At 35.4% G+C, this 26,527-nt stretch overlaps 1 protein-coding gene across 1 annotated transcript in view; it reads left to right on the top strand.

The window, feature by feature from the left end:
• Positions 1-26,527, top strand: part of LOC146137598 (uncharacterized) — a 135,285-nt gene that overhangs the window by 35,045 nt on the left and 73,713 nt on the right. The window contains exons 5-13 of the mRNA XM_083394393.1: positions 13,909-14,021; positions 14,695-14,771; positions 15,814-15,928; positions 17,274-17,347; positions 17,629-17,711; positions 18,564-18,749; positions 19,286-19,400; positions 20,575-20,728; positions 21,671-21,770. Coding sequence (XP_083250519.1) covers positions 13,909-14,021; positions 14,695-14,771; positions 15,814-15,928; positions 17,274-17,347; positions 17,629-17,711; positions 18,564-18,749; positions 19,286-19,400; positions 20,575-20,728; positions 21,671-21,770 — 1,017 coding nt within the window. The remainder of the gene's footprint in view (positions 1-13,908; positions 14,022-14,694; positions 14,772-15,813; positions 15,929-17,273; positions 17,348-17,628; positions 17,712-18,563; positions 18,750-19,285; positions 19,401-20,574; positions 20,729-21,670; positions 21,771-26,527) is intronic.

Here is a 26,527-nt window from a genome sequence, read left to right as displayed (position 1 = left end):
GTGCGAGGTGGTGTTCTAATTTTAGGATAAGTACTTACCTTACCCTTCAAACAACTATAGCGGCTTAATAAGCGAATTACCGTTCAGTGATGTGTGGTTTTGAATAGCGTTTTTTCTTAGATAGTCAATTGCATGCCTTTATAGGTTCGCTTCGCTTTAGGTTGATTAAATTATTGCAGTGTCAATACTGGACGTGTGATAACAGGTGCAAAATGTCGTAATTTGTAAGAGCTTTACATAGCAACCTTCCACTGTTAAGCGCATTGGTCTCGAAAGCAAAACGCTGTATCCGTGACTTTGCGGCAATACGCTTTCAGTTGATAAAACAACAAATCTATTACCAACAAAATACCGCAAATAACAAACAATGGACTGAACAAAGCAGTAAGGGGCCGTAAGCTTTGTTTAATAAGTCAGGGTGTGGCAGCGCCCGTATGGTTAGTTTTATTGCGTCGTTTGGCTAAAATTGTCATAACTAAATTCCGGAGAGGATTCCATTGTATTGACCACTTTTTCTGCTTAAGTTGTATCGGGGGTGTGCTTCGTATCTTCCCAAATTTCAAACGTAAATTGAAGTTTTTATTAAATTTTTTGTTGACCTAGACTGAGTATACAAAATAGAAGGAAAACCTAAAAGATCAAATCGAACTAAATTAAAACGACGCTTTCTTGGAGCGCTAACACCATTTTGTCGGACGAAGCAATTCAGTCTCCATGCTATTGAAACTGAATATACAATCCGGTCAGACCTCTTTATAAGCATCCCCGCTTGTTCAACTATTTAAGGAAATTGCTTAATCGCCGCACCTGGCATTTCACGTTGGTTCGTCAAATGTTGTCGCTCGCCCAACAACATTTGACGGAAACTTAAAAATTAGGCGAAGGGTATTGACAAGTAATTGGCTGCCGCCGCACCACTTCACTACATATAAAGCAACACAGTAATTGTTTCGCCACAGCGACAGGCCTTTATCCAAACCTGTCACTCGCGTAACACTTCGCGATAAAACGCAGTAAAAGGATACAATATTCTACGTTAAACTACTGGCCAAAAAATCAAAGAACGTGTCAGAAAAACGAGTTAAAATACGTTACAAGAAAGGTCATAATAAAATCACAAATTTAAATTAACAGGCAAATTTTATAAATAAAGACACTTGTGTAGTTGGGTTTTGCAATAGTACAATCTAGCTAAAGAGATATGCCCGTGGCCCCCCAATGACCTCTCCGTGGCCCCCCAGGGGGGCCAAGGGTCACGGTTGAGAACCCCTGCACAAGAACGATCCACTAAACCTGCGATTTGTCGCCGGCCAAAAAAGTCTTATTTGAACCGCCAATCTGAACTCTCGCAGCTAATTTTAACATTATACTGCTTTCCTTCTATGTCAGGCTTTTTTGTAGAGATGGTTTTGATTGAAAAAAATACGGGACTGTCGCATAATAGCAAAACAGGCAGTCAAACGCTTTTTAAGTACGGAATGAATATTTTGCAACGGATAGAAAGTGGATATTTTTTATAATTATTTTTTGACAAAACCTTAGAGTTATTCTCAGCAATATGACTTAATCAGATTAGCGGCATTTTCTTACTACCAGCTATTGGGGTGGTTCAATACAAATTAGGGTCGTTTAATTGAATGTCATTTTCAAAGTACTGGAATCCCGAAGTGTTTGTATCCTAATCTGCCCTTTGTATGGGCTGATTAGAACCATTATAATTCTGTTTCGCCTAATTGAAACACACCTAAAGGTCTATGAGCGGTTAGTTCTGTTCTATAGGATAACTAGTACTACCGATCAACTGTAGTGTTTGCTTACATCAATTACCGTTAAGAGCGAAGTGTTTGAATAGCGTTTTCTTAGGTGATCAATCACATGCCGATTACAATATGCTTGCACCTTAAAAAGATTGAATTTTGCAGTGTCAATAGTGGTGGTGTATTGACAAGATGTTTTCATAGAAACGTTCCACTTTTAATCGGGTTGGTCTTACGTTCTGAGGGACGAATTACGCTTTGAGGTTACTCAAGGTCAACCGTAGGTCAATGACACCAGATTCAGCGAAGTTACATAGTTTCAGACAATCCAAGTATTGGCTTTTTACCCTTTCAAGCGAACATTTTATCCACTTAGAAGAGCTTGTTTGTATCAGTTCCAAGTCCCACCAACACAAGGCAACATTACGCAAGACATTTAAAAATTGAACTAATGTTTGTTAAGTAACGAATCAACTGGTTGGGAGTAATTTTCCAACTCACATAGTTTACTAGATTTTTAGACGTTAACTTAACTCGACCTAATCGTTTTCTCGGATTTTTTTTACCAGTACAATTTTTTCAGAGATGAAGTCAGAAAGAATCATAACGTGACGTCATAAAACAATTATTCTTAAACATGCTTGTTGTTTTCTAAAGATCTCGCGTAAAAAAAAAACTGAAGTATAGTCTAATCGCGCTAAGCGCGAAAAAATGCGTTTATTGGGTTTTTAAATGTGACACGTGACGCAGCTGAGCGGCTGGTCGTCAAAACGGTGCGCATGCAGTTCCAGGATGGTACCCAGTTGGTTGACCTGGGACCCTGGGCCTACTGTCTGTGGTTTATGATTTAATCTTTTTTGGTTTTTGGTAATTACCGAATTTTTTTGTGTCTTGCCTTTTAATCCTCGATGTATTTTCTCTCAATTTGCTCAATAACAGTTTAAGAATTGCTTACACAATTCGATAATGTAAGGCTTTCTATAATAACCGCCCAACCTGTCGCATAGTTTTGCCTTAATCCCTTTCACAACTCGCATAAAACACGTCTTCATACTCTCAGTCGTTAATTATGCATCAATCACTAATTCCTATTTTATCTTTATGTGACATCACAATTCAGATTGTTACGCATCTTCTATACTGTTTTTGCATCAATCAATCAATGATATCAACTTGTTATAGTGCAGATTGATCTAATTAACTGCACTCCTTAAAGTCGTAAACATTTCTAATCTGCATTTAGCGTATCAACCATTAACGCATGCCAGCAAAGGCACGGCCGCCAACACATACTTGAAACGGTCGCATAATATTATTCATGGACGGCCGCAGGTTGGATACTGTTGACTTAGGTGATCAATCATGCCGATTGCGATATGTTTTAGCTTAGATTGATTGAATTTTACATTGTTGGTGTTTTGACTAGGACTAGGCGTTTCCATAGCAACATTCCACGGTGTTTTGACAAGACGTTTCTATAGCAACATTCCACTTTTAATTGGGTTGATCGTACTCTCTGAGGGACGAATTACGCATTGAGGTTACTCAAAGTCAACCGTAGGCCAATGACACCAGATCCAGGCAACCCAAGTCTAAGCAGTCCCAAGTCCCACCAACACAAAGCAACGTTTCACAAGACATTCAAAAACTTAGCATAATTTTTCAAGTAACATATCAACTAGTTGGAGGTAATTTTCCTACTTCTTAACTCGACCTAATCGTTTTCTCAGCTTTTTTCGACCATTCGGAACCATTTTCTTGCAATCCCAATAAAAAGGTTTAGAAAAAATTGATTCACGCAAAGTAGAACGACATCTAAACTAGGACTCGACCAAAAATATGTCATTTAACTGTGGGATCTTGGCAGATTGCCATTCGCTGTTTACAGTAGCTTTTGAAAAAGTCAGAAAGGGGCGTTTTTTTCGACAAGCCTGTTTTGATTAAATTCTGGTATTGCGTCATAGGCGGGGCCATTGGTCTATGAAGGTTAACAGTGGATCACATAATTATTTTCCCACGCCGCAGACAAACGGCTTGTTTTCGTCTGAATTTGAAATACTTAATCGATTTCAACTACTGCACTGGGGTGTTTCCAGCACACGATTTGTGAGTTTGTACAATGATTTTTAAATGTATAGACTAGAAAATATATATCTAGGGTTTTCCAAATACCCCTTCTTACACAAACAGCATTTCGAATCATAGCAAAACAAATAATTTAGAAATTTCAACTATTGATTTTTTTTTAATTTTGCTACTAAAACTTATTTACTGATTTCTACAGATATAGATTTTCGTCTGAGCAGTTTCACTTATACTGTATTTTGTGGATTAGAAATGTCGCATACGCGAATGTTGTTTGCAACCATAATTTGATTTGCTGCTCTGTTTGGTAAAAATTAGTCCTGAATCAGCTGGGTTATGCCAAGTTTTAGGAGCCTTTAATTTTTATACATAAACTTAAGCAATTTTTAACTGAAAAATAAAATGTGTTGTGACGGCGATGTTTGGACCGTTAATTTAAGAGCCTTTCAATTACCAAGGTGTGCTTTGTTTTCAACAATCAAAACACGTCAGTGGGTTTATACGATCATGCAAAGCCAACTTTAACGAGAACTGTTCATTGCTAAATTGCAACACATACCTTATTGACAAAACGCTTTTACTTTCAAATATAAAGTTGAAACCTGCCCAGGTGCAATTAGAGCTTTTGGAAGTCGTTTCGTTTTGTATCGAGTTACATTCGGTTGCGTTTCTCAGTCGAGTGCCGGGTGAAATTATCGTTAAGTTCTTTAAAAATGCCGCTGATTTTTCGACGACAGTACCGAGTGCATAACTTGGTGGTGGCCACACGTTTGCGCATTCCTGCTGGCTAAATATACTTCCAATACACGTTTCCATATTCTACCATTGTAATAGTACACGCCTGTACTGCAGTACAATGAGCGTCTGGGTCTATCGCGATGTAAACAATACGGAGTTTGATTTCGTCCAACGTTACAATATGCACTGGGCACGTGGCCCCTCGCTAAATGCACACGGCACATGCGCCTACAGGCCCGTAACCAGGACAACACTAGCAAAAGGGAGGTATATCTGTATCGCCGTTTGGCTACATTAATCTACTGTATATGTTGTAGAGCAGGGGTTCTTAAACTTTTTTACCTCGGACCCCTAAAATTTGTTTTTACTTCGTTTGTACCACAATAGGCAACGAAATTTAGGTATAACGTCATGATACAAATAAACTTTAGACATCTGCTGTTTTCGGTCCAAAAAATGTAAAATGTGAAATAGAGTTTAAATATACATTCAGTGGGAAAACGTTTTATTTTTAAATAAAATCTTTTCTTTGAAAAATAATAACTTTTTAATCCTACACTAATTTTTGGATTAGGCCTTAATGGACCTCCTAAAACTAGTTCACGTTCCCCCAAGGGGTCCATGAACCCCAGATAAAAAAAACGCATTGTAGGGCGTTTATTTATTGACGCGCAGCTACGGTGTCCAATTACCACTTGAGTTTGCGGGATGTTAAACCTTTGCTTAGTCGTTTTGGGGCTTTAATTTGTATTTTCCTGACATGTACTGTTATGCCCCTTTAGCGTTTTTTTTTGTTTCAGGCCAGTCGTTGGCAAATTATCCAAAGCCTAATGATATTTACATATCTTTGACATTTGTTATTTTTTGCCTAAAGATTTATAGGAAATTCTTTAAAAATTGTCAAATCGTTCAAGACATAGTTTTTAACGGAGGACTAAACTGGCTCAACAAATCTGTTCACGTTAATCGAAATGCGTATTTTTGCTTGAAAATTTACACTGATACCATTCAAGTATCGGAAGAGCAAGGTTACTACCACTCCACTTAATAGAAACATCAGTTTCGACTTGATAACATCGGGCATCCCTTGTTGATATATTTACCTCTGCGAATTGTTTCATATAATCGTTGTAAAGAACCCAATTTTTTGCCAGTCCAGTATATACCTTTAACGAGAATTGTTCGTTGCTAAATTGCAACACATAACTCATTGACAAAACGCTTTTACTTTCAAATATAAAGTTGAAACCTGCCCAGGTGCAATTACAGCTTTTGGCAGTCGTTTCGTTTTCTATCGAGTTACATTCGGTTGCGTTTCTCAGTCGAGTGCCGGGTGAAATTGTCGTTAAGTTCTTTACGGTTTTGACGACAGTACCGAGTGCATAACTTGGTGGTGGACAAACATTTGCGCATTCCTCTGGCTAAATATACTTCCAATACATGTTTCCATATTCTACCATTGTAATAGTACACGCCTGTAGTGCAGTACAATGGTCCCAATTCCGCGTAAACAATACGGAGTTTGATTTCGTCCAACATTACAATATGCACTGGGCACGTGTCGTGGCCCCCTTGCCAAATATGCGCACGGCACATGCGCCTACAACCCCATAACCAGGGTAACACTAGCATAAGGGAGTTGTATATCCTTATCGCCGTTTGGAAATCACCAATCTACTGTATGCTGCGTAGGGCAGGGGTTCTTAAACTTTTTTTACCTGGGAGCTGTAAAATTTGTTTTTTCTTTGCTTGGACCACGGTAGACGCCATAAATTTACATCATATTACAAATAGAACTTAGAAATCTGCTGATCTGCTGTTTCTTGTCCGAAAAATGTAAGTGAAATGGAGACTAAATCTACATTCAGGGAAAAACTTTTATTTTTAATTAAACTCTTTGAAAACTGATTATTTTGGAACTCCTACACTAATATTTGAATTAGGCCCTAATGCACCCCCTATAACTAGTTCACGTTTCCCCAAGGGGTCCATGGAACCCAGGTAAAGAACCCCTTCTGTAGGGTTTTTGTCTATTGACGCGCAGGCGCAGCTATACGGTGTCGAATTACCACTTAAGTTTCCGGGGATAAAAAAACATTTACTCGGTTGTTTTTAGGCTTGGGACATTTTCATTTGCCTTTTACGGCATGTGCGGTGTTGGTTATGCCATTTAAATAGTTTTCCTTTTCCAAGCCAGTCATTGTAGAATTATCAACAGCCAAATGGTATATACATATCTTGGACATTTGCTAATTTTTGTAATTTTTAAGATTTATTGGAAATTCTTTTAAAAACTTCGCAAATCGATGTTTATTTTATTTTGGACTAAACTGGCAAAACAAATCTGTTCATGTTTATCGAAATGCATATTTTTTGCTTGAAAATTCACACTGAAAACATCCAACTATCAATCGAGCAAAGGTAAATCAATACAATCGGACATCCCTGGTGGATATTGGATATATTTACCTGTGCTAATTGTTTGATATAATCGTTCTGACGGACCCAATTGTTTAGCCAGTCGCGCATATCACAATATCGGCAAAACCCTTTATTTTACTGACCTATAATCCTTTTGAGTCCCAGGTATTGAATTGACTTTTGCAGTTTCTGTCGTTGAGGATTTTATTTTCGAACTGAATGTAGAGAGAGATGTTTAAACAACACACGATTTCTGTATTCTGAACTTCATCTGAAACAAAACACTCTTTTGTAGAAAGGGTCGTCATTTTTCTTTGGTAGAAAGTGTCACCATTTCACCAAAGCGCCAAATTTAAATTGCCGATTTAATTCCTATAGCGGCTTTTTTGTGTAGGGCTAATTTGCAGAATAATTCGTGATTTTGTGGTCAAAGAAACGACCAGTTTAGTCATTTAGTATAACTTGATCCTGACATGTGATAAACCCATAGCTATAGCTATTTCCATTGGAGAACATCCATGATAGTTGTAACATCCATGATAGTTGTACAACATCCTGTTTTTGTTGTTCATTCCGCCCGCTTTGCACGCGATTTGCTTAGGCTAGCCTAGAACCTTCGGGTATATGTTTACGGAGAGTTGTGTGTTGCGCAAGAATCATTCAGGCACCTTGGCGTCATGATCCTCTGATCGCGTGAGAACGAATTGCCGTTATATGGCACATGACGTGTCGTTCGTGGTTTAACCCCAAATATCGGTTACTTTTTTTGACTCTATTAATTCCAACTCCATATAGGGAATAACGCATAGTATTCAACACTTTTTGGGTTGTTACTTAGATTTTTTGGGTTTGTTACTTAGATCCACGTTATACGTTTTGAATTCTTCTTTTTCCTGATTCAATTGTTATTTTCGTTACCGTTTTGCGTATTTCCTTCGTCCACTGCGATGTCGATTAACGTTATTACTGTGATGAAATTAGAAAAATAGATAACAAGTAAAACGTGCGAAGGAATTTTTTGCAAGATTGATAGGCCTTTTTAGCTTGAGCATGAGAATTTTTCCTTTGGTAAAAACGCTAAAATTAGATTGCCGACCAAGCTTGAAATTTTCATAATTTTCATATTTATTAATTATCGGATCGGGTATCGGCCATCTGCTCTGATCTGATATTATCGGTCATCCATTGACACAATGCCCGAGTTTTACTACATAACACAAATTTGTACTTTGTCCCTAATTTTTCGTGCAGTTTATGATTGTATATTTTCCAAAAAAACGCCTAAATTAATTGTCGGCATCGCCTGCGTTGGCTATCAAATCTGTGTATGAAGTTGATAACCTCGGGTATGTCACAGGCTCGTGGCCATATAAAACGGGTGAACCTTATATTAATGAACTGCATCTATATGATTGATAATTTCCTGCAAACTCCCTTTCTTTGCGCGTCGTAAATACATGCCTGTTTTTCCAAACACCCGTAATTAATTAGCTTTCCAAACACCCGTAAGGAAAGCTAATTAATTAAAAAGGCCAATTCAACCGGATACCTAAGTATAGTTTAAATCGAAATATACTCACTGTGCAAGCGTTAAAAAGCGATCAGAGCAATTAACCAATCGGCTCCTCCTGAGGCCATTTACCCAGCTAACGAAGTAATTTAGATCTAGTCCCGAAAAAAATATTAAAATTATGCCAAACTCGAAAATTTAAATGTAATACTACCACCACCCAAAGCCAATCCCAAACGCTAACCCCAACCCTAATCCAAATCAATCAACAGTCACGTATGGGTGCCCAAGCGTAAAAGAGCGATCCGGTCCAACAGTCGCTTCCAATTAATTAAAACACGCGAGTCATTTATAATAATGACACGATGATTCAACAGGTCACGCTTACTTGAAATTAGCAGTATTAAATGGTTATGCGAAAGTTTGGTCGATCGCACGTGATGCTTGTAGTTAAAAAAAATTATCGAGTAGGATTCCCTTGACATCTTCTGAAGTTACAAGACATTTACGTGGATTCCAGTTAGATTTTGAATCTAGTGGTTTAATAACGCGTCGTAACTTTGTTAACGCTTATGGTATTTGGACGCTTTTGAACAGCCTAAAGTATTTCGTCGAGTTTTAGAAAACTTCCAAAATCCCAAACTGTTGTGGATTTCAAAAGCTGTAGAAATCCCCCTAGTTTTTTCCCGTGCATCAACGGCATTACCCATGACTCACGATTAGCTTTGAATCAGTGTTCCCCATAATGTGCACAAGCCAGTTTTTTTGTGTATAAACGTTGCACAAAAACAAGCAGACGTTTTGTGAACAAAAATATTCAATTCCGGTCTCGGTCATTTTTTGTACTAAAGAACAAAGTTATTTTATTAGTTCAGTACTCGACTAACTTGGCTGTAATATATTATTACCCACAAAAACAATTATTTGCGCAGTACATTTTTTTCGAGGAAGTACGGTCCTCGATTAAAGGTGGTTCTACCATATGCAAAAAACGTGGTGCCAGCATAAAATAAAATAGTTGGTAGGTTAATCACTTTTTATCTCTCCTGCAGTAGATTCTACTATAACGAAATTCGTTGTTTAACCTTTAACCCTGTTTCTTGACAAATTAACAAAACAGTCATCGGCAAATTACTTTATAAAGTAAAGGTATGTTTTGCAAAACCGTTTGGTTAGGCCGTGGCTAAATGAATAACACTATACTTACGAAAAGGAAAGCCCCTGAAAATCAATGTATCCGAATGAATACCTCTCGTTGCTATTTTGGTAAACGACGTATTTGCTAAAATTAACATCCTTGTGTATAATGCCACGTTCAAACGGACCCACCACCCACACACTATTGGTGAAAATTTGTTTTAGATGCCAATAAAATCGTTTTGAGTACAGTAAACATTTTAAGTAATTTCGGTTTTACTCAACAGGTTGTTATTTTAAATAACGGCTTTCATACTTTTTTTTGCAGTTATTCAAATACAAACCGTAAGTTAATACAGAAGTATCGGCTAGCGAGCAGTTACGTACCTATATATTTACGTATTTGTTGTGACGGTAAAAATCTTGATTATGACGTAATACTAAACAGTCGAACACATTCGATAAAAATGTAACTGTGTACTGCAGGCAGCTTTTGAGGCATGTTTTGTAAAAACTGTGTAGTTATTAAGCAATGTGGTCGTGAGCCATGGCGGGTGAAAAATGTACAGCTCTTAATCAAATCTGATAGTGAGCAATGGCCGTAAAACTGTTTTATGTGTTAGGGTCAAGTTTAATATTGTAGAACTAGTTGATTGAACCCGAAATAAATCACATCGTAAGGAGCATTACTCACCTTTGTCGCGCTTTTCCACGAGTTCGGAATGCTTGGCATAACAGTCACGAGATAGCGAACCGGTAACGCGATCCAAACAGCATTACTCTCAATATTTTTCGACATTGTTGAAATATATTTGCATTCCTGCACTTTATTTTCATTCCGCTGTCTTAATTCGTGAAACTTAAAGTCGAAAAGAAATAGCAGAGTCGTGTAAGTCCAAATAACTCTCTCTTTTGCTGCATACAATACCTAAAAACCACTATGGGCAACAAACCACGTGGTACAGGCGATTTTTCGATGTAAGTTATAATTTACTCACTTGGCCTGTTTTGCAGCAGAAGTGCATTAAACTTTACCCTTGCCGCTTAAAGTTCGACAACCAAACAACAAGTCCGAAAGTAATCTACTCAAAACCATTCGCAAGTTTAACACCGCCTAAGATAAAGCCTATTTCCTGGCAACACAATATATGTGGCCGTAGATCAAATCAAATGCGACTTTTTTAACTAATTCTTTCGAGCTTCAGCAAGTCTGGTCCCTATTCGGGTATTCCGGTAAGGGACAGATTCCAGAAAGTTATGCGGTCACCGCTCTTAACAATTTTGTGAGTTAACGCTAAATATAACGCTCTTGTTATACCGTACCGCGATCGATGTTTATAATGAAGTCTAACATTTGCATTGTTAAATATGCCATTGTTACGTCATATAGTTTAGAATGCCGGGAGTTGCAGTGAAAGCGACACTTTACTCCAATAATAAAGAAAACTACTTCCCCCCTCTGAAATTTTAAAATGCGATTATTGTTATCTTTTTGAAGTGTAATAAGCTTACTTATGAAGGCTAAAAATAGTACTTCATATTTAGTAACCCAGTTTTACCAAGTTACTAATGGAATGATATTGATTTAAAGTTCTACTAATATAAAATCGTATGTAAATATGATTATTATTGGTACTGAAGTTAAACTATGTCTATCAATATTGCCCCCCATTTATTTTAGCTCTTTGTTCTTTGTACTCCCACTTGCATTTGGTTTTACAGAAAAAGCAAAAGCAAAAATCTGTGACGTAATCGTATACAGTCAAACACAAATGAAAATGAACATAATCATAACATCTGCAGTCGGCATGCAACCTTTTCAGCTTTTGGGTCGTGGGTTAAAAGACACTTGTTCAATAATAAGGCATATTGCAACATTTAGACGTACCTTGTTTAAGTCAGTTAAACTACAGGTTGCGCCTGTCCAGTCGGAAAAATACAGACTGTTTGGAGAATTGCTCTTTTTGTTTGTCATGCTCTTTAACATAGTTGTGAATAGTGCACATCACAGTCGCAAGATAACGAATCGTAAAAAAACGCATTAAGGTTTACCTTGCCTGTAAACGCTGCAACCACAAAAAACTATAACTGACCTTAATTTCGGCTTTATGTCATGTCAACAAAGCAAACTGCCATTGTATAAACAACTATTCGCTATTGTAAGCAGACCTTAAACCATTAACTTTTTACTAAAACACTAAATTATCGAATGGGTTAGATTAATCGTATTCATCCGCTTGGAACTATTTTCATTCCGCTGCCTAACTAATTTAAACTTCCCGTAGCCTCACCAGTAAAAAACAGCGGAGTCGGTTTAAAAGTTACTATTTGCTGCATACAACTTTAAAACCTCAAACACGACTAAACAATAGCTCTACAGCAAGAAAAATGAAATTTTAAGTTAAGACACACCCAAACCTGGCTTGTATTGCAACACAGGCTTACGCTTGGAGCCTAACAACTTCGGAACACCGACACCGCTTTTCTTATAGTTCACCTTTTAAATGCTGCTTCGAATAAAGACAAGTCTTGGTGGCGTCATCACATAATGTTGTGATAGATTGTTTGGTGGGTTCTGTCGCCCTGTTAGGTCCAATATATAGCGGAAAAGTACAGCCGATCAACAGTCAGGCGTTCAAAGGATGAAGCGCCCGCCGCCTTTCGCGTTGAACCCGCTATTGTTTTCTACCAATATTTACCTTGCACCGAATTGACTTACAAAGGAATTTGTCATTTTTGGTAAGGTCTTTACAGGCTATGACTCGGGGTATTTTTATGGTTTTATCAACTGGCTGTAAAAAAATTTCAATAATCAAGCCCTAACAGTTAAATTACACCACACAAAGGATAATGATATGTTTTTTTGACACAAGGCAAACGTGCCCTGCTTTCCGCTTTAAGCCCTGCTTTTCAAGTGACTGTGGAAATAGGGCTTTAATATACAAATAATTTCAACTTATGCTGTTAAGACAAAAACGGATTGTAGTCAGTTGCAATCTCGCTGTTTTCTAAACAACGTGTGTTTTGTGAAGTACACATTTTTTAGCCATTGTCGTATTTTTACGTTAAAACTGGTATCGAAACTCGAAAGGCCAACCTTTAAACACACGTTGGTTCAGTTGAAGTTGGATGAAGACCAGTTAATTCCAGATTGAACCAGTTGGATCGAGACCAAGCGGTTCCAGTTTAAACCAGTTTGTTCAAGACTAATAGCACAGCTTCATCGGTTTAACCTTGAAAAATGATTGGTTTTGTGTGGTTTAGAGAAGAGTGTTGCTGGGTTCCGCTTTGCCGCCGCTGTAAAGCATTGAAAGCATGGCCGTGTGTCAAGTCTCGAATCGTTACAGTTGTTTACATTCCAACTTACCATTGTGGTAACACAAACGGAAGAAAATAAACTGTTCAATAATAAATTTAAAACACCTGTTTTTGTCTATTCAACCGGGGAGCACGCCTTCTTAGTTATAGACGCCAATCAATTCGTTAGGTGCCCTACTACGATGCTTTCATTTTTTGTTGTGAATTTAATGTTTTATGCAATCCCATACTTCATATAAAACCAACCATGACACATTTCTACTCTTTTGTGTTTCGCTATGTATTGTGTCGTTTGTTGACCATATTCACGCTCACTTCAGCTGCACATATATTCAACTGAAATCGTCATTTCTTAGTTTGAAAATTGTAATTTTCTTAGTATATTTTACGGGCAACGAAACGAGTAGAAAATGAGCTTGCAGAAAACATAATAAATTGAAACAAGACTTCAATCATAATTGCATGTGCATAAAGCAACTACACTAAGAGGAAGATTAGAACGTAGAATACAGTGCAGTACAGTATGGTCGTTTCGAAGTAACGTACAGTACAGTACAACATACAGGTTTTTTGTAATGCGCGATTTGCCTTTGGACCACGCCATTCGCGAAGTCGCGCGATACGTATAGGAACGTGGCTGGCGGAGATTAGAAGAAGTTAACGTTGTTTGACCCCGGCGTACGGCGCTGTCCGACGCCTTAAATGGCGCAAGAAATAGACTGTATTTTCAAGTATTTTCATTTCAAAGTACGTTGTAAAATACGCTACAGTAGTCATCACTTAAGTTGCTGTTTCCAAACGTCTTTCGAACAAAATATTATTGACTTGATATTTGACTCTAATGAATTGGCTTGCGCTTAAATCAAAGATATGTTTACAAAACTGCCACATGCTTTAGGTGCCTACTATTATCAAAAGGCAAAATATATTTTTATTTTACAGCTGTGGTCTTTGTGTGGAGAACTGGGCGTTCGGTGACGATGTGAAAAGTAAGGGCTGGCATCGCAGCGACTGTGCTTTCATCCGTGGAGAAGACAGTGGAAATGTTCCCATCGGTAAATAAACCTTTGCAGTTAAGCATGAAACCTACCAAACAGTTATTCTGCTGATTGTGTTTATTGGGTGATTGACTTTGAACGCACTTAGTATAAACTACACGATAAACACACAATCTTTTGCGTTATATTGTGAGTGTTCTACGTAGGAGTATCATATGGCTAGATACGATCATATAGCTAGTTATAGGAAAATACTTCGTCCATAGCGTTAAGCCTATAGTTGAAAAAATATTTAGAATGACATTTAAAATAGCATTTTAATAATACCGTTAAACCGCGACATATATCGAATTTTTTTTTTACCCATGGTAAAAATGAATAAAGAAATATTCAAGACGTTCAAAATAACCCACCTTATACTTCTGTATAGGCTTTTATTTTCATTTTCTAAATACAACCGGGCATAAGTTTTTTGTTTGATTTTCAATATTTAAAGAGTTTAGGCACAGCTCTTTTCATTCCTTCTGTTCACAAAACAAGCAAAAGTAAGGAATAATTTTGCTTGGCACAAACCAGACCACTTTTTCACAGTTGCTTAAAAGAATTTATCACCGGTGTATCACAGGCTGCATGATTATAAGGTTTATTCCTGTTTACAGTAACGCATTGTATATATATATTGTAATACTTCAATTATGAAATTTAAAATTTTGTTTTCTCTGCCGCTCAGGCGGAGGAGGTTATGCCAGATTCATGATGACAAATCAAAGTGGAAGTTCAAGTTCAAATGCAATGGAAACGGCACCCGTGAGTTGGTGTACAGTTACATATGTTAAGTTATATACTGGAATATAAAAATGTTATCTTTACAATTGAGTGCGCGTTTTATCGCCACACTCGTAATGCGCACGGTTTTATTTGTTTTTTGTGTATTTGTTTACATAAAATGACGTATGGCAATGGTGGACAAACTGCGACTTTTTAGTGAGTCGACTATATATTAGGTCATTATAGTGTTGGTTCTTGTCGTTTAACGTTTTTTTATTTATTAATGTGCTTCATTGCAACAAAACCCGCTGTTTATAGTCCCATTTTCCCATGGCTACCCACTGTGATAAAACTTAGATGATATAACAACTATAAACAATCAAAATTAAAACGATTTTTTCCATGCTTTAAAGTGCGATTAATCAGTATGATACGTTAAGATTTTCGAAACAAAACTTAAAAAAATTATCAAAAACTTATCGATAAGTAGTAAGTTATTTACGAAAAACGCTTGGTTTACAGTAACTATGTACAGTATACATACACAGTATATGTATTCAATTAACACTACCGATTTGGCTGGCTAGTGTTTATAGCAGTGTTTTAATGACTCAATAATTTGAATTAAGTGCACTTTTTAATCATTAAACTTTTTTTTAAATGGGTAGATATCTTAATATTTGCACATAAAACAAATTGATCGCCATACGTTGCGTTTATGTTGTCTTTTACTTGAATTATTGCTCATAATCGGACGTGTTTATCAGTTTTATTTTATGACAAGGACTTGACTTGAAGTTGACTTGCTCTCATAATGACTTGACTGGGACTTGACTTGTTATTTATTCGAAAAGACTTGACTTGAACTTAAGTTATTTTACAAATGACTTGACTGGGACTTAAGTCATCTCAAAAGGACTTCTACAACACTGGTTTACAATTTTCCACAGGTGAATCTTTCGTTGAACAAGTTTTTCCACCCCTGGCATACCTGAATGATTTTTTACAATTAATGCCCAAGCCACAACATGCATGCGTTAAGCAAATAGAACATGCGACGACACATGTTTTTTGTGCTTAGCCTGAATCGTCAAACAACAATGCCGCTTCGACCAGCACAGCAACACAAGTAGGGCGCTCCAACCAAACTCCGTCAGCCGGTTCTGTTCTACTGCAACAATCCCAGCCTACACCAGGTAACCACTCTTGTAGATCTCAGTTTGCATTGGTTCAAACTAGTTTTGTCCGATACTTTATATTCTATTACGATAGCGATTCCCGATATTTCGCGTTGGACCGCAAATCATGACTGAAATTCCTATGTTGATTTGCTATCGGACGAGTAGCGATACTATCACATGACATTGGGTCCGATGTTATTAGACATCCCCAATCCAAACCCATTATTTAAGATCAAAGGTAGGTACGTGCGAAATGCAAGATGTTGAAAGCTTGTCCATGAAATGTGAAACTTCGCCAGTTCCGTAATTTGCTGCATTGTGACGTAACATATAGAGTTATTTTCACAATGGTGCAAGTGTTGTAGTAGGCTACAACTCGTTTTAAGTCTTAAGCTTTCAAACCAGTTGTAGGTAAAAAACTTTAATGAACTACGTAAAACACGAATGATATCAAAAAGACACAAGCAAATTGCTTATTAAATTGACGTTAAGTTTCATATACTTTTGTCGTAATTACATTTTGGGTTGATTTTGATTTTTGAAGGTCCACCGGTCCGCAGAACTTGTTTTGAAATTTTACTGGTCCGTAAGCTAAAAAGGTTGAGAACCACTGGTTTGAATTACAATTAAAGACTAAATTTTTGCCAGCTTATTTGGTCAGATTTTGTACTTTTGGTTACCATCAGTTGTTGACCTACTGTTTTTTGAGAATATCCCTTTTAAGGTAGATTGCTGCATTGGGTGATAAATTATAAAATACCTATAATAATTTAGTATCTGATCGGAAATGATACCACCCTAGTATCGGACAAGTAACGATACTACGATATTTTCGAACATGCGTAATGAAAGGCAATGCAAAAAACTAATTAAGAACTTTGCTTTGGGGGTATAAACATACTCACGTGTTTCACAATCATCAATAGGGAATTCTGCAATTTTTGTTTACGAACGGTAGAGCTGGGACTGGTATTTTAGTGACATATTCTTTTATTTTTATTTTGTTCAATAAAATCCGATATCTTTTTAAGGAAATTTAAATTATTATTAATATTAGATTCCGAAAAGCAAACGTTACAATAAATCTGGAACTTTTGATGATTTTGTGCATAATTTCCTTTTTTTATGACTCACAATTTGTGGCAAATTATTTTGATCAGTTTTAATACTTAAGTAAACTTCAGCTAAAACAATGACTCTGTTCACTAACACTGCACCTGAACATCTGTCTGTTCACACAAAGCGACATTTTAGCAGACAAAATACTTAAATGAGAGAAAAAAAATATTAATCCTGTATTTTTGAGAAGTTTTTGTTCTATCACAAGTGTTACTTTAGCTGTTTCATTTTGAATACTTAGTGTCCCACACTCACACTCCACACCAGACAGCAAGACCAATGCCAAGCCAAAATCGGAATGCACCGTTGTTTCAGGTATAATTTATACGAAAATGTGTTGGTTTGTTTATATTCAATAGAATCTTTAGTTATTATAAAAAAAAATACTAATTTTAAGATAAGTTCACTTTTAATTACATTATACACCACTTTGCTTTACTGCACTGTTTTTAACTTGCTGTATTGCACCGTTTTTAACTTACAGCCAATTGATCTACGTGAACGTTTAGTCGGTTTGTAAAGCAGTTCTGAAAAATATGATAACTCCAAATAAGGGAAATGTGTGTTTTCATTGGATGTTTGCTGTTGCTTTACAGACGGTTGAGTTTGCCACCATCGCGTCTGCCTATCACGAGAACTTTGTCAAAAACCTGGATTTGCGAAAAGAAACGGAACGGAAGTAAGTCGAACAGAAATCGTTCTTAAATTTCCTGAAACACTTTTTAGAGACTATTATTACCTTGATCTTATATAGACATACGATCATGGGCGGCGAGTTTAAGGGCCTTAGGCCCTTAGCGTAAACTTGACCACCCACCGCCCGATAAAACAATGACGAAACTTTCTGTAAAATACGAAATATTTCGGTTAATGCGTGCAATTTAGGACCCTATTTCCGCGTAATTCCGGGACCTTGTTTTCGCATCAACCATGCAGCTGTTTAGAGCATTGTTTTCCATGACTACGAATTCAGCAAATACCTGCCTAGTGCCTGGCAAATAAAATATTATCTCTAGCAGTTTGGGTTATTAATGACGAATGTTACAGTTATTTCAAAAATGCCGTATTTTTCATACGAAACCGTTTGCACCATGAATAAGCATTCCCTAAAATACATGTCGCAATTGTTTTTCCGTTTTTTTAGCAAAGGTTAATATATTTTACTCATATGAACTCATCTTTTCAGTGGGCATTTAGTGTCGTAATTTCTATGCATACGATTATATGTTAATTGCATACACTGTGAAATATGTTGTATTTTTAATTCTTATATAGCGGTGTATTCAAATGTTTTCTAAAGAAATATAACAGTTCTGAAATGTTTTCCAAAGAAATATCAATATTACCATTTTTTCGATCCGTATATTCGTATTTCAGGTATAGACGACATTTGCAGCATTTTAAATATTGCGATAGCGATTTGTACAGTTTCTGCATTTTTAACATCTATACTCGAGCTATTTTTGCCCGATGGCAGTAAAACTGCTCCCTATACTTCGTGTTTTGACTGTTTATCGAATAAATTTCCCAGTCGAACATACGAGCACTGGCCAACTGATCGGCTAACAGTGAGACCAAACGACCTCGCCAAGTCCGGGTTCTTCTACCTGGGAAACTTGGATCGCGTCCAGTGCTTTTCCTGCGGCGGCGTACTGAGGAACTGGAACTACGGCGACAGCGTGCAGTCCGAACACAGGAGGCACTTTCCCCATTGCAGGTTAATAAGGACAATTTTTTTGGATTAATTTTAACAACGGATTAAAATTTGTGACGGCATCGCAATTTTGTTGCGCCAAATTGAAGTCATGAAATCATCTTCTAAGAGATTTTTTTATAATATTATGTGCAAAAGAAAAGCCTTTTTTACAAAAAAAGAATAGAATTTTTTCAGAATAAATTAAAGTAGAAGGTAAGTAGAATTATTGGAAAGTAATAAGAATTATCGGAGCATAACGGTTTGATGTTTTAGTAAGACGTAATAAGAACTGGGTATACGTATCATTTGTTTACGTTTCGAATAACACTCTATTCATTTTCAACATAATGAGAAGGCACTGAGAAAGTAATCAGTTTAGGCTTTTTATCGCAAAACCTAGTTTAGCTCAACAACCAGAAGTAAGGGCCCAACGCTACACCGCCAAACGAAACATTTCCAATGTTCCGAAAATAGTTGGCCATTTCTAAACAACACCTTTATCCGCAACGCGAAAGTCGCATTAAAAGCAAGATCCTATGCTTCGCTCTTCTTTACAGGATGGTACAAGGCACGGAAAATCGCAACGTACCACTGACGCCCGAGCAAAGAGCAGCCAACCCCGGTCAACAACCTGTCTTTACCGAACCACCAGATCCGACTGAAGAAGAAACGGTAACTATCGTCGCTTTTTTTCTTTTTAGTTTTTAACCACCGGTTCTGTCCAATTTCGCGCCCTTGGTAAAAGAAACTGTACATTTGACCCTAAATCAACTATAAAATCGTTACGAAAAATCGGATCGGAGCCGATACCCGATACAAAGTGATAGATCTGTCTCGAAGGTGCTATATAGGCTCCGATTCCAAATTCATATAGGAATTTCAGCCCTATAATTTGCGATCTAACACAACGATTTTCCTTAAAACGTAAATTTATTAAACATTATTAGGTTAGCGACTAAAGGTAACAAAAACTTCTTAACACTAAAATAAACCTTGGAAAAAGCAAATCGCCTAACACCCTAGGCAAATTACCTTTAACGTTATCGTCTATTTTATGGTTCGAGCATTGTACTTGCGGCATTTATTATCGGTTCGGATTACGAAACTTTGTCCAAAATATCGGGTATCAGTATCGGGATAAATATAAAATATCGATCATTTACAGTCGGTATAGCATACTTAGCACACAATAGCATTATGCCATTTCAACCGCTTGCAAGCCAATATCGTTTAACACTACAACTTATAATGCAATTTCAAATATAAAGTCTTGCTTGTTTTACCTCCTCCAAATTGCTTCTTATGATTTGCTGGCACCAAATAAAAATAATATATGAAAAAACTTCCACAATAAATGGAATTGCGATGACCAATTGTATTCAGTTCGAACAAGCGGGCTGCAAATGTTGCATTACTCACTGTTGTGGACAGAAATCACTGCGAGCTTATTGCAAAATATGATTCATTAAGTTAGGCCTGTTGTTGAGTGTTACACCACCATGCTATCGTTGGCTTCCTGAACCAAATTACTTGAGAAAAAAGGATGTTGAACTTTCGCATTTTTCCAAGATAATAATTTTTTGAATGTTTTCTTTCCTTTGAAGACACAGAAACTGGCGGGGAAACAGCCCATTGTTAACTGTTTGTCAACAGCAACCAACACGCTCCGAATAAAAGAACAAACAATAGCATTTAATCTATAGCACAGTAGTTCGCAACCGTTAATGAGCGGTAGTGGTTCCCTCGCATGCCACGCCCCCTTCTGTTCACGTTTCGGAAAAATTAATCATTCAATATCATTTTTATAGCCTGGTTTGTTTTTAAATTGTGTACTTTATATGTTCAGCGCGACCTTCGCAACATGTTTCCGTGCCAATACCCAGTTAACCCTCACATGAGGAATGAAGAAACCAGGATGGAAACCTTCGATCACCGCTGGCCAGCAGCCCAAGTCAACGCCACACCTGGACAGATCTCCAAAGCCGGATTCTTCTTTCTCGGTATGGCACTTTCTTTTTGGTATACACCGAAATATCGGTTGATATTTCACTCTGTCTTTAGAAGTATAAAAAATGAATGTCAAAGCCAAGTAGGCCGGGTAAATCGCCTTATCTTAAAATACGTTGCGATATGCACCGGTATCATCATCAATTCAAAATGATGTCGATCTAGTCGACCTATTCCTTATTTTTTAAGTATTTTTTCCCAAAATCAGTGCACGCTTTTGAAAAAGCTTGCGGAATAAAGTCTTGTGTGGTAAAGTGTGCAAAAAGATTACAAGATTCTTCTATTTTATCCATAAAAATAGTCTGTCAATTTTTATGCATAGCTGATGTGTAGCTATCCCTAAGTGTAGCTATCTTATATGAAAAGAAAGCTTGAACATTTTATTTTTGGTTTTATTCATAAAATATATTACATTTTCTGACAATGTTACGCGTTGCTGGTGTGTAGCTATCCCTTTAAAATGGCGCGACGCTTTTCATGTTGATTCTATCACTCCAGTTGATTTTCAGAGATCCCTGGTAACCATCAGACCCAGTGAACTACCTTCAGGTCGTCTATACTCTATATGATGGACACCAGTGTGGACCTATACCCTGCACTATCCTGACCTGAAATATGTATTATTTACTCATATTTCTGCTGTACTTTTTGTTAAATTTTTTCAACCAATACCCCGTACAGTTTCTTTGCCTTAATACCCCGATCACTAAAAAGCCCTGTTTTACTTTTTTAAATGATTACATTCAAGTCATTTATAACTCTCTTATAAGATTTTAAACTTATTTTTAAAGTCGAAGAGGACATTTTCCCGGAATCAATTTAATCCCCAAAAAACTCTTTGCGACATAATCAAATCGCAAAACAGTTGTCAGCAGTTGTATCTTAACATTGTAGGGCTATTATTTCGTTATTTACTTATGAATCCGTTAAACCAGGCGATAGAGACCGGGTCAAGTGCTGGTATTGCAACGGAGGTTTGCAGAACTGGGACCCAGAGGACGAACCGTGGACAGAGCATGCCAAGTGGTTTCCAACGTGAGTTAGTAAAAACACATATAATGGATATTATCTCATGATATTTACAAGCCACTAATAAAAACAATTGCAAATTATTTTTATTGTAAACAGAGCACGCCAAGTGGTTTCCAACAGGAGTTTTTCCTCTAGGGTAATAAAAGCTGTTGTTCATGCGGTTTATAGAACAGGTTCTTAAACTGTGCGTCGTTTCAATTTTCCAATGTGTCGCACATTGATCCTCTGACATGTGCACTCGGATTTAATGTCACAAAAACTAGAGCGGTTTGTTGACTTTACAAACAAAGAAATATATAAAATTAGTAAAATTATAATCGATTGGTGCGTTGCAAGACCAAAAAACTTTTACAAAGGCGTCGCGGAACTATTGGTTTGTAGCGTTACATTTGCATCTTGATAAATTACCATTTTTGTATGAATTTAGGATTAACAGGGCTAGACTTCAATTTTTTTGTTACGCATTGATTTGATTGTTTCACAAACTTCTTCAAAGTTTCTTTAGTAATTTCAATAAAAATATCAAAGCCATAATATTCGATAAACGACATTTCGCAATTTACAGAGGTTTCAGCAACTCATTTAAAGTTGTTTGCGATACTTTCGTATGGCGTGCTTCGTGCGTATACAAGTGCCCTGATTCGATTGATATTGATTTAAGCCCATAGCGATACATTATCAGCGGCTTGCCCATTTAATTTATCACCAAATGCATTTCGTTATCTATGCATTGCATAGGCAGCATACAGAGAAGCGAGGGAAATACCCATTGGGGAATTACCTCAAGGTGCCATTGCTCTGACGCTGTTCAAAACAGTGCTAACACTGACACCAACTGGAGATTTTGATTTTGTAAAGCGTGCAAACTGAACAAATTAAAAGTTGTTCATCGCATCATAATGGTTAATAAGCCTGATTGGGCGTAGTTGAAGTTACAAAGGAAAATAAGTATGTCCTTGTTTTAAGCTTCCATTGTTAATCTTACTTAAATATTACACCTTAATCTTACAAGTCATATACTCCCAAGATATAAACACTCCCGCAAATGCAATGACTAGTATAATTGTTTGGGGTCTTTATGAGGTCTAAAAATAAAAACAATAAAATATCAACTTCGTACACTAAAAAAGTTTCCTCTTTTTCGTTTGAAGCAAAATGTACTCAAACAACAACATTTTGAAAATCCAGAAAGAACCATAAAATTAAAAAAAAAAGAGTTGACCCAGAGATGACTTGCTCTATCAGTGACTTGGCTTGTACTGAAGTTATTTAAAAAGTTTTTTCACAAATGACTTAAATGTAACTTAAGTTATTTCACAAATGACTTAAATGTAACTTAAGTTATTTCACAAATGACTTAAATGTAACTTAAGTTATTTCACGAATGACTTAAATGTAACTTAAGTTATTTCACAAATGACTCATATGTAACTTAAGTTATTTCACAAATGACTTAAATGTAACTTAAGTTATTTCACAATGACTTAAATGTTACTTAAGTTATTTCACAAATGACTTAAATGTAACTTAAGTTATTTCACAATGACTTAAATGTAACTTAAGTTATTTCACAAATGACTTAAATGTAACTTAAGTTATTTCACAAATGACTTAAATGTAACTTAAGTTATTTCACAATGACTTAAATGTAACTTAAGTTATTTCACAAATGACTTAAATGTAACTTAAGTTATTTCACAAATGACTTAAATGTAACTTAAGTTATTTTACAATGACTTAAATGTAACTTAAGTTATTTCACAAATGAATTAACTGTAACTTAAGTTATTTCACAAATGACCTAAATGTAACTTAAGTTATTTCACAATGACTTAAATGTAACTTAAGTTATTTCACAAATGACCTAAATGTAACTTAAGTTATTTCACAAATGACTTAAATGTAACTTAAGTTATTTCACAAATGACTTAAATGTAACTTAAGTTATTTCACAATGACTTAAATGTAACTTAAGGTATTTCACTTATTTCACAATGACTTAAATGTAACTTAAGTTATTTCACAATGTCTTAAATGCATCTTGAGTTATTTCACAATGACTTAAATGTAACTTAAGTTATTTCACAAATGACTTAAATGTAACTTAAGTTATTTCACAAATGACTTAAATCTAACTTAAGTTATTTCACAAATGACTTAGATGTAACTGAAGTTATTTCACAAATGACTTAAATGTAACTTAAGTTATTTCACAAAGTTATTTCACAAATGACTTGAATGTAACTTAAGTTATTTCACAAATGACCTAAATGTAACTTAAGTTATTTCACAAATGACCTAAATGTAACTTAAGTTATTTCACAAATGACTTAACTGTAACTTAAGTTATTTCACAAATGACTTAAATGTCACTTAAGTTATTTCACAATGACCTAAATGTAACTTAAGTTATTTCACAAATGACTTAACTATAACTTTAGTTATTTCACAAATGACTTAAATGTCACTTAAGTTATTTCACAAATGACTTGAATGTAACTTAAGTTATTTCACAAATGACTTGAATGTAACTTAAGTTATTTCACAAATGACTTAAAAAGTTATTTCACAATGACTTGAATGCAACTCAAGTTATTTCACAAATGACTTAAATGTAACTTAAGTTATTTCACAAATGACTTAAATGTAACTCAAATTATTTCACCAATGACTTAAATGTAACTTAAGTTATTTCACAAATGACTTAAATGTAACCTAAGTTATTTCACAAATGACTTAAATGTAACTTAAGTTATTTCACAAATGACTTAAATGTAACTTAAGTTATTTCACAAATGACTTAAATGTAACTCAAATTATTTCACAAATGACTTAAATGTAACTTAAGTTATTTCACAAATGACTTAAATGTAACTTAAGTTATTTCACAAATGACTTAACTATAACTTTAGTTATTTCACAAATGACTTAAATGTCACTTAAGTTATTTCGCAAATGACTTGAATGTAACTTAAGTTATTTCACAAATGACTTAAATGTCACTTAAGTTATTTCACAAATGACTTAAATGTAACTCAAATTATTTCACAAATGACTTAAATGTCACTTAAGTTATTTCACAAATGACTTGAATGTAACTTAAGTTATTTCACAAATGACTTAAATGTAACTTAAGTTATTTCACAAATGACTTGAATGTAACTTAAGTTATTTCACAAATGACTTGAATGTAACTTAAGTTATTTCACAAATGACCTAAATGTAACTTAAGTTATTTCACAAATGACTTAAAAAGTTATTTCACAATGACTTGAATGTAACTTAAGTTATTTCACAATGACTTAAATGTAACTTAAGTTATTTCACAAATGACTTAAATATAACTTAAGTTATTTCACAATGACTTGAATGTAACTTAAGTTATTTCACAATGACTTAAATGTAACTTAAGTTATTTCACAAATGACTTAAATGTAACTTAAGTTATTTCACAAATGACTTAAATGTAACTTAAGTTATTTCACAAATGACTTAAATGTAACTTAAAGTTATTTCACAAATGACAAATGTAACCTAAGTTATTTCACAAATGACTTAGATGTAACTTAAGTTATTTCACAAATGACTTGAATGTAACTTAAGTTATTTCACAAATGACTTAAAAAGTTATTTCACAATGACTTGAATGTAACTTAAGTTATTTCACGAATGACTTAAATGTAACTTAAGTTTTATCACAAATGACTTAAATGTAACTTAAGTTATTTTACAATGACTTAAATGTAATTTAAGTTATTTCACAAATGACAAATGTAACCTAAGTTATTTCACAAATGACTTAAATGTTACTTAAGTTATTTTACAATGACTTAAATGTAACTTAAGTTATTTCACAAATGACTTAATTATAACTTTAGTTATTTCACAAATGACTTAAATGTCACTTAAGTTATTTCACAAATGACTTGAATGTAACTTAAGTTATTTCACAAATGACTTGAATGTAACTTAAGTTATTTCACAAATGACTTAAAAAGTTATTTCACAATGACTTGAATGTAACTTAAGTTATTTCACATTGACTTGAATGTAACTTAAGTTATTTCACATTGACTTGTTTATAACACTGACAAGTAATACATATGAATCTAATAAGTACCATAGCTTGGTACTGAGTCAATACTGATAATAATAATTTCATAATAAAGCCAAAAAGGTTTAGTAAACCGACTTTTTTGTTTTTAAAATTCATTGCAAGCTATATTACAGATCCGTACATAGTGTAGCTCAGAGTTATTATGATAGTTTGTTGTAGCTGTGTTCTTGACGGCCTTATAGTACATTTTACAATTTGTAATGTCAATTTTATATTTATTCACAAACTAACCAAACCCACCAAAAAGTTTGATTACATTCCCACAATTACATATTTCCAAAAGTTGTTAGTTGCGTCGCGCTGCCCATTGTTATCGCCCAATGTTCGTTTGGGGATCCATTGTCCTGTCCCAATCGCGCAAATTTAGGTTGCTTTGGGTAATGTATGGAAATTTTTACACGATGCTTTTAATACTTGCAGAGATATAACACGGCAACTTTAAGAGCTCATCAGCATACTTACTTCCGTATGATTAATATTCCTTCGCTTGTTAAAACGAATGTGCTGCTATTAGTATAATAGGTATAGGACTCCGGTTTTTGTTATTTCAGTTTTTGTGGATTATAACACATGGGTTTTGACCCCATGCAATTTTCCTGTACTTACATTTTGTCTGCAAAGTGTTGTCATATCAGTCATCTTA

This window comes from Ascidiella aspersa, chromosome 7 (assembly GCF_963924565.1).
Source record: "Ascidiella aspersa chromosome 7, kaAscAspe10.2, whole genome shotgun sequence".
NCBI classification, from domain to species: domain Eukaryota; kingdom Metazoa; phylum Chordata; class Ascidiacea; order Phlebobranchia; family Ascidiidae; genus Ascidiella; species Ascidiella aspersa.
Note: the sequence above shows the minus strand (reverse complement) of the source record. Positions and strands in the feature narration are given on the sequence as shown.